The sequence below is a fragment of the Tyto alba genome, unplaced genomic scaffold (genome assembly GCF_018691265.1).
Source record: "Tyto alba isolate M040663 unplaced genomic scaffold, T.alba_DEE_v4.0 Super-Scaffold_18, whole genome shotgun sequence".
NCBI lineage: Eukaryota > Metazoa > Chordata > Aves > Strigiformes > Tytonidae > Tyto > Tyto alba.
Window position 1 is genome coordinate 12,656,497 of NW_024881280.1, and position 9,164 is coordinate 12,665,660.

The 9,164-nt window shown below is 47.3% G+C and overlaps 2 protein-coding genes across 2 annotated transcripts in view; both read right to left on the reverse strand.

Moving 5' to 3' along the window:
• Positions 1 to 9,164, reverse strand: part of TMEM229B (transmembrane protein 229B) — a 323,642-nt gene that overhangs the window by 113,220 nt on the left and 201,258 nt on the right. The gene's annotated exons all lie outside the window — the stretch shown is intronic.
• Positions 901 to 6,919, reverse strand: PIGH (phosphatidylinositol glycan anchor biosynthesis class H). Its single transcript, XM_042790967.1, has 4 exons — positions 6,583 to 6,919; positions 4,413 to 4,622; positions 3,692 to 3,775; positions 901 to 1,524 (listed from the first exon to the last, which is right to left on the reverse strand). The coding sequence occupies exons 1-4, from the start codon at positions 6,757 to 6,759 to the stop codon at positions 1,423 to 1,425; spliced, it is 573 nt and encodes a 190-aa protein (XP_042646901.1). The 5' UTR covers positions 6,760 to 6,919; the 3' UTR covers positions 901 to 1,422.

The following is a 9,164-nucleotide window of genomic DNA, read 5'->3' on the forward strand; positions in this document are numbered from 1 at the left end:
CGCTTCCTGTGACATGAACTAACCTGTGTCTTTCAAACTTCATGGTACCGTGAAAAAAAAAAATCACCTTATCTCTACCACACTGCATGATGGCATGTCGCCACATGTTTTAATTACAGATTATGTAGACCAGCACAGTACAGCATTGTACCCCTAGGCTCCTGCCAACATGCTGATTTAGCTCTTATTTTGACATTTGTCTCCATTAAATTACTAAGGAGTCGTGGAAAGAAAGTGAAAAATACCAGTTGAAGGTTACAGTAACTTTCAGCTCATCAGTGAAGAACTTCCCAACCTTAAGTTAATCCTGAGACCACAGATCAATAAAACTTTATTCACATAGTCGTTACCATCATTTTCAACAACACACTTACCTCATATTCTTAGAGCGATTGATGTGGCCCTTTTAATGCCGCATCTTTTCCGTGCCCCGTGTCACCATGTTCCTGCCCCGTTCAGCAATGGGTCCACATTTCCCCTGTCTTCCTTTTGCTACTTATGCACTTACAGAAGCCATTCTTGTTGCCTTTGACGTTCCTCAACACATTCAACTCCAGGTGGGCTTTGGCTTTCCTAACCACATCTCAGACAGTGTCACTGTATTCCTCCCAGATCCGGTCCTTGCTTCCACCTTCTGCATATTTCCTTTCTGTGTTTGAGTTTTGCCAGAAGCAACTTGTCCATCCATGCAGGCTTCCTGGCATTTTTACCTGACTTCCTGATCATTGGGATGGGCTGTTCTTGAACTTAGAGGAGGTGATCCTTGACTATCAATCAGCTTTCTTGGAACCCTCCTCCTTCTAGGGCTCCATCCCATGGGACTTCAAGCAGATCCCTGAAGAGGCCAAAGTCTGCTCTCCTATGTTTATTTCATTAAACGTAATTGAATGCAACAGTGTATTTTAATTATATGATACTTTATTTCTGAAATTCTCCTGTGGATCAGGAAGTTACCATCCCAGCCCACACATCTGCTTTGGTATTTAGAGTGGCATATGCTTTTTTTCAAACAAAGGGTTAAATAGAAACAAAAAAAAGAAATAATATTTTTGACAGTCTGGCCAAGGTTACATTATGAGTGTATCATAATTTTCAGATCCACAAAACACTACAACATTTGATGCATGTTCCTGCCTCCCTTTGCCCTGTTTCCCCATAATTTGTTTCCAGACAGGCAAGGAGAAACCTTTTCTGTCTGAGTCAAAAAAGTTCTGCTCACCTATCTTCATAGCAGAGGATTTCAAGGTTCACTTCAGTGCTTGAGCCAACATTAGCTCTCACAACTCTGTGAGCCTGTGTGGGCCTTTAGACCTAACACCACTGTACTGCTAAAAAAAGCGATGGGCCAGTTTTGCTTGCTTTCCCACATGCGTCTCTGACTCCTGCTGCAAGTTTGCTGCCTTGATTTTTTTTTTTTTTTTACTATTTTATTCCACTTGATTGTGGAGCTGTCTTCCTTTGCTCCAGGATTTCTTGACAACTTTTGTATACTTCTATCAAACAGTCCAGCCGTGGCTTGGAGCTCTAGAATTTAAGTCAAACAACAGAGAATCAGGCTCTGAACTGGCAGTAAAAGAGCTGGAAAGCTTTAACTTCCCACTAGTGAGATTGTCAGGCAGAGAAAGGAATGTGGGGATAGCTGGCACAAAGCTGACTATCAGAAGCATGCACATATAAGGAATGTGACAGCAAGAAGTCTGAAGTTGATTAGCTTTCTCATATTAAGTCAATGGAGAATAATTTCCCTTTTACATGTTCGTTGAGAAGTAAACCATCAAACTCCAGGAGGTGTTTGATGAAATATGGTGATGTAGGAACGCAAAGCCATTCCATAAGTCATACCTGCTCTGTGAAGAAAAACACCAGTCCCTAAAGCTGTCAGGTCAAAGCATGCAGCACCATTCTGCCATTAGCCTGAATCTCTCACTAAATCAAAATTCCTTCCCTTTCTCAGCTCGCAGTGCACAGCATGGAAGAACATCTATACCTCCCAACCCACTAACCTAACTATTAGGCCGTACTCCCTCTAGAGACCTACGAAACAGCAGATTTCCATACACTAATCCACCATCCTAGAAGACCTCCACCCCAAAAAATCTACCTTCAGGACAGGGAATTTAGACACCTGGCCCTTGGCCTCTGCTAGTACTGTCAGCAAAAGGACAACGGCATGTTAACTGAAAACAGCAATTAATTTCACACATACAGTGAATGGTGGTCAAAGTATAATGATTTTCCATCACTTCTAACCTGGACCAGATTAAAACCAGCAAGGAGGTGAAAGTTTCTCAGCCCCACAGTCCCTATGGTCCCATGACTTTTGAGCTCCCAAAAGAGCATTACTGTGTAAAGTCCATCAAACGCCTCTCCTTGCAAGTGTTGCTTAAGAGAACAATAGGTCAATTCAGTGCAGAAGTGCTCCTGGGCTCAGTAACAGGGTAAATTATATTTTTAGAGGCTGACATAACTTAGAGGAACCCAATGAAGGAGATGCAATAAAGTTACTAATTACTGTTCCTTCAAAACTAAGTAACACACTAACTTGCACGTTAAAGTGAGAATTACTGACAGGTAATGAATTGCAAACTGACACAGCTCTTTCTGTGCCTTCTTTGCTAGGGGAGTCAACTCTACCCGTGCTAAGATATTTCCATGAAAATTAAACTGTTCAGAGTTGAGCTAGAAAAAAAGCAAAACTACACAAATGTCAGGCAGCCTCTTTGAAGCTGGAAAGGAACACATTTAACTAAAACCGGGTTCCTGGTTGCAGCTCTCTGGAACTTATTAGTTGCTGATTTCCAGCAAATCCATTTTTTTTCTCCTGACTATGTGTGAAATACTTAATTTATACTACTGTTAGTAAACGTCTTTACAATTCTGGGACTGAGTTAGTAGCAAGTATCAGTGGAATAGTCTACTTATACCTGTAAGTATTTAGCTGAAGACTAACTGTATCCAGTCATAAGCTAGATGCGGACTACAAAATGATAGCCACCAGCAGCAGGTGAATTAAGAAGGACAGAGAGGGCTATAAACCTCAGCAGCCTAAGATGTGAGGTACCTCTGTACTGTTTACCACCACTCAAGGATCAAGGTATTGTTATGTTAGGCACGCAGACACAGAAAGAAGATCTATCCCAAAAATGGGATTATGAACAGCCAGTACAGGTTAGCAGGAGAAGAGAAAGGGGAGACAGGGTAATGGTAAAGCAAACAAGTTATTATACATTAAGCAAATTGCTCACAGCTTGTACTGTGATCCCTGTCAACGGGTGAGATGGGGGAAGTCATTCTAATGCCAAGGAGGTTTCTATGAACACTTTTGGCACGCAGACCTGAGAGAAAAATCAACGGCAGCACAGTGCCATAGATATGATGGTAACACTGAGCCTAAGACTACACAGAAAGCTGTGTGAGGCCTCAGTACCCTACGTGAGCCAAAGACTTCTACTTCATGCAAACTCCTGCTTGGGTTCAGATTTACACAGCTCCCTGTTCTCTGAATGGAGGCAAATGAAAAAAACCTTCCCCGGTACGTAGTTCTGTGAAAGTTCTAATACTACCCACCCTGAAGGCCCAGTTGGGGAAAGGCAACTGTAATCAGCCGCCTGTAGTGGAATAAAGATACGCTTAGACAACTGGTGCACACACACAGACTGCAGATCTGGATTTCTCCAGCATTCAAACTCACCTGAAAGAGTGGCACAACCTCAGATATTCCCTGAGGATCTCCAGGGTCCTGGAGGAGGATGCACAGGTAGTAGATAACTTTTTGCTACAAGACAAACAGACAAAATCATCAAAGTTTGAAAATGCTATCAAATGCCTGGAGTTATCACAGAAAGAAGATCAGTTTCAACTCACTGGGCTGAAGGCCAGTCACCCCAGACCACAGTCAAGTCTACAAATTTGTGTCTATAGCTTTCCTCGCTTCACACAATAAAAAAACAATTTTACCTGTGTTTTTTTCTATTAAATTTTTAAGCTGACATGAACGCATACATGCTGGAAGGGTAAGATCTTTTTTACAGGAGCTTTGCAGAAATCCCCAGCAATAGGAAAAATCATCTCTTGTGTTGTCTACTTATCTCTGTCTTGACTACTTATGGAGTTTGGCATCGGGATTTGCAAGAACAGTACAATACAAAGAACTCAAACCACTAGCTCAGTGTCAGTGTCATCACCTAAGGGGTGGGTTTGGCTTTTTGAGGTTATTTGGTTGGCTTGAGTTCTCCTTTAAAGGTGAGAGAACAGATAAGAGAATAGAGAGAGAAATCTGAAACAAAGCTCCTGATGTCAGTAAAGCTATGGATGGTGCTGCGTTTACTTGCTCTGGTAAATCACGCTCATGAAAATGTGCTGGATGTGAGTGTTCCCACGGACACACAAGAAGAAAGACTGTGTATGATTACCATATGGATGGCTTCATTGATAACCACGTCTTTCACCCGACCCATCTCAATGAAGGTTGTGCTCTCTTTCCCTGAAGCATAGGATGAAGTCACCTGAATGCCGAGTGAGCCGATGACCAGCAGCGATTCCTGGTCAACTTTCACAAAGTGCAGGTAAATGATCAGGCCAATCAGCGTGATGAAGATAGCAGCAGAAAGCACCATACTGTTCTGTAACACAAAACAAGCAAAGACAGAGCTCTGGTCTTACAATTAATTGAATGCAGCTCTAGAGAAAGTAATATTGCACAGAAAATTATAATAGTAAAGCTACAGTTACAAGGCAATTTTACTTAGGTGGAGTCCTTTTATTCACCTGGCTGGCTGATACATGTGTAATGAGTTTTATATCAGTTGTCACAATATGGTCTGAAACTGAACTGGGAGCCAAAACTGAAAACTGCAAGAAAATTCTACTCCCTTGTAAATTCAGTGCAGAAATCTCAAGCAAAACCAGCTAGGGACAGCGTATTCTATAAATGTTTATAGAGATGATGTGACAAACAGAGAAATGTTTACTGGAACTGGAGTCTCCAAGAGGAACAAAACTCTTTTAGGAAAATAACACTGACCGAATGGTTTTCTTACAAACTGTAAGTCTAAATTCCTTCAAACCTTATCTCTCTTCCTGCCTTAAATACCAATCTAAAGGACATTTGCTTTCGACTGATGACGATGCTCTCATGAGTTATATATTATTTAATGTAACAGCAATCCCAAGATTGCAGCATGCAAAAAACCATCTTTTGCATGCTGCAATCTTGGGATTGCTGTTACAGAAAAAAATATATAGTGGATGAAACTAAAGTCAACAATAAGTCACCTGAAGACCTGGTAATAAATCCCAAAGGTCTGCACCCTATGACCTATTTCTGTGATGTATTTTAGAGAGCTGTAGGCTGCATACCCGTGAATCACAGTTATAACCGATATTTCCTAAAGAACCAAACTGCATGGCCCTACCACTCAAGCTGTGCCATCATGTGAGGTAAAGAAGCCGTGGTCACATTCACACAGAAAGGATACAGGACTTCTCCAAAAGTTTGTCATCATGCTAAAAACCACAAACATAAATTACAAACACTGAAAGAGATGTTCAGGTCTGGTTTCCTGGCAGAAAGGAAGGATTGCAGTCACTTGTTTTTACAAGCTGCATGAGCACATGTCACACCACGCAGGAGGACAGTGGGTGGTGACCACTGGTGACTGGCTGGGGTGTATGCTTTTGTAACAAACAAAGCTAGGAGGTAGCTTCCTTTCCAGCTAGAGGCATGTGAATCATCTTCCTGTGTCGGAAACCTGCCAGCTGAGTCACATAGCAATCTCTGTCTTCATTCCCCGGGAAAGATTATTGAAAAAGTTGAAATGCAACTGTCATAGCATTGGTCACAGTCACTAGCTTCTTCGGTCAAGCTACTGACTTCAATCTAGAGATAGCTGGTCCAGGTCTACAAGCTGGTCCTTCCCTGTGAGGATGGATCGCAGATCTGATATCTAAACTAATACTTTTAGATTTATTGGCAGCTTTTGAAACCTGTACTGCCAAGGTCTTACTGCCTCAGCTATGAAACATGAGCAAATAGGTGACATTCGGTCAGGGCTCCGAGTCACTCAGGAAAGCCTCTTCGAGGATTAACACTTACTTTCTTCAATATATCCTTTATTTCAGATGCCTGCAACTCATCTCTCCAAGCAAACATCTGTTATTTGGACTCACAGGAAAGCCCTAGGCATCGCTCAACACCAATACGTACATCCACCCTCGCTGGCAAGAGGCTACAAACCAACAGAGGCACCCAAGAAGCCGCCAAGGGCACCCGTGCCCCAGCACGTGGGCCCTCGGACGCTGGCCAGCACCGTTCCCTCTTTTTCACCACCTACTCATCACGACCGACCACCGCGGCGTTCCCTGAGCACGGAGGACGCCCGGGATACGCGGAGCCCGCCTTCCCACGGCTCCTCCTCGGCCTGCGGTACCCACGTCCCCGCAGCAGCTCGGCAGCGGCCGCGCGGCTCCCCCCACCGCCTCCGAGCCTCTCGGGTGCCAACCGCCGTCCCCGGTTCCCGCCGCGGTGTTCCGGCCGGGGTGCCGCCGGCTCATCCCTGAGCCGCGGAGGGGTCCGGCCGGTACCTGGGTGAGCAGGAAGAGCGCGTAGGCCGCCAGCCAGGCGGCGGCGGTGAGGGCGCTGAGGGAGCGGAGCTGCAGGCGGGGGCCGCGCACCGCCAGCTCCCGGCAGGAGGCGCTGTGCTGGCGGCGCCGCAGCGACAGCGGCGCGCCCGAGGCCGCGCGGTACCACCGCTCCTCCATCGCCCGCCCGGCGGGCCGCGGGAGGGCGCGTGGCCGCCGCGGCTGAGGGGAGCGGAGGGGACGCTGAGGGGAGCTGAGGGGCAGCGCCTCACGCCCGGCCCGGCCCGGCCCGGCCCGGCCCGGCCCTGCCCGGCCCTGCCGCGGCTGCCGCGCCGCTCCGCTCCGCCCCGCTCCGCCCCGGGGGTGCTGCCGCCCCGCCCCGCCCCGCCCCGCCCCGGGGGTGCTGCCGCTGGAGCGCCTCGCCGGGTTAAACCTCGCCAGGCGCCTTCCCTCCGTCCTGATCGACGTCAGGAGCTTCTGCGGTTTGCAAATGTTGATAATTCACTGACTGCTCCCTTTTGTCTTTTAATTTTTTGTGTGTGGTTTTTGTTTGTTTGTTTGTTTGTTGGGTTTTTTTTTTAAACAGCAGTTTAAAACGGCACAAGTTTTTGTATTGCTGCGTATGTCTCTTGCCATGATGAAGAGAGATGGGTTTTTTCCCCCATTTACCAATTCCTACGATGTAAATGTGTCTTTTTGCCCGTACCATCCATTTCTACAAGCCCTTCTGTGTTTTTTTTTTCAGTATTTTTTTTTTGTCAAAGTTTAAAGCAGTGTTTTCTGGTTCCTTGCCATCTAAGTACCTAACAAATGGGAGGCTTGGCTTTGTGTGCAGAGGCCTAACAAGCCTTTGTATTGTGTTATCTTTAATACTTTCCAATTATTACTTTGTATGACTTGTCTGCCCATGACATAAAGCTACAGCTCCGCAATTTCCAAACCATCATCCTAACTTCTTTGCTGTTTTTATTTGTTCCCCCCTCCCACAGCCCTGGAATGTTTCTGTTAGCTTAATTGCAAATACCATCTTTCTGTGAGCAATTTACTTCATTCATGGTATCTTCATTGCTCCTGGGTGGATACTATGTATATAAGCCTGCCAGCTGGTTCTTGTAAGGAGAGCAAAGGAGTTTTTAATGGACAAGGGGCTCTGAGGAATTGCTATTGATTGGAATCTTTGCTTGGCCCGCAGGGGCAGGTGATGGTTGGCGCTAGTGGAAGACTCACGCAGCTATGTCCAGGATCTCACTGTCGTCACACAAGAGCTGAGGTGAGGGATGGGTTGGAGCTCTGAAGAGAAAAGGTGAGCTGGCCTTGGAGTGGAAGAAATAACAGCTGACAATGAACTGCAGAAATGGAGTAGAAAATGTTGAAGTTAAGAAGAGGGTGAAAGAAGTTTACAGACGGAGTGAAAGTAGAGAAAATAATAAATTGAAACTGGAGTTACAGGTTTTTCAAAAAAGGAAGAAATGTCTGAAATGACAGGTGAGAAGGGCTGAATTTAAGTAAGAGGTGTGATATGACAGCCTAGGAGATGAGGTCAGGGAGAAAGAAAACTCAGAGGGGTAGAGGAAGAAAAAGCAATGGGAAGAGTGAGAAGGTTAGTGAAGGGATGGAAGTGTGAGCTTTGGGAGGAGTAGTAATGATCATCACAAAAAGACAGAAATCATATTAACAAAAAGACATGGGACGTTACTGAGATACAGAGGCAAGGACTTAGAAATCTTAGTAAGAAAAGGCAAAACCGTGTGTGGATTTTTCTTTTTCCTGTCACTGGCAAGTCCCAGTTTAGTCATGTTTGCGCCCTGTCATCTCTCTTCTCACAAACACTGCCAGCCTTTCTTTCAAATGTGTACATAAGGTTGCACATTTGACAGTAGGAATCCTGTTGCCTTGTCACAGAAGGGAAAGATGGAGGCGCTTGCTAGTGTTTAAATCATGTCTTAATCTGTAATCCTTCAAATGCGCTGTGAGTAGGAACAGCGTGAGCTTTCGTAACTTGTGAATCACCTCAGGCCGAGACACCCTGAGATCGGATACTCGAGGCCGGTGCTGCAGAGGTGGCTTTTTTCGTGCTTTATCGGGGTCATCAGACGAAGAGCGTCGCCCCCGTTTCTCTTCAGTAAAGCCACGGCGTGGCGTTGCTGCGGGGTGCCTCCCGGCAGCCGTGGCCAGCCGCGGGGCTCGGCTGAGCGGGTGTTTTGCCCGCGGCGCGGCGAGCCGGGGTGCCACCTGCCCCGCGGGACCGCGTGGGGGGCAGGCCGTGAGGGGACCGCCGCCACGGGGGGGGGGGGGGTGAGGGGGTGGTGGTGTGCGGGGGCGGCTGGCAGCTCTACCCGCCACCGCCTGCCAGGGGAGGCGGCGGCCGGGAGTGGAAAAACCCCGGCGAGGAGGAGGAGAACCGGGCGCGGCCTCGGCCGGCGGGAGGTGCGAGGCCGGGCGGGCGGGGCGGGGCCCGTTGCGGAGCAGCCGTTGGCCGCCCGTTCCACCCCCCCCCCCCCCCCCGCACGGGCTGCGGCGCGGGGGGCGGGACACACCTCCGGGCGCGCGCGCTGCCGTTGGCCGGGCGTCGCACGGGGCGGGGG

Coding starts and splice junctions, on each gene's coding strand:
- PIGH (XM_042790967.1), bottom strand. CDS start 6,759: ATGGAGGAGCGGTGGTACCGCGCGGCCTCGGGCGCGCCGCTGTCGCTG. Junction 4,623..6,582: donor CGCTCTTCCTGCTCACCCAG/GTACCGGCCGGA, acceptor TTTGTGTTACAG/AACAGTATGGTGCTTTCTGC. Junction 1,525..3,691: donor AGGTTGTGCCACTCTTTCAG/GTGAGTTTGAAT, acceptor CTTAAATTCTAG/AGCTCCAAGCCACGGCTGGA.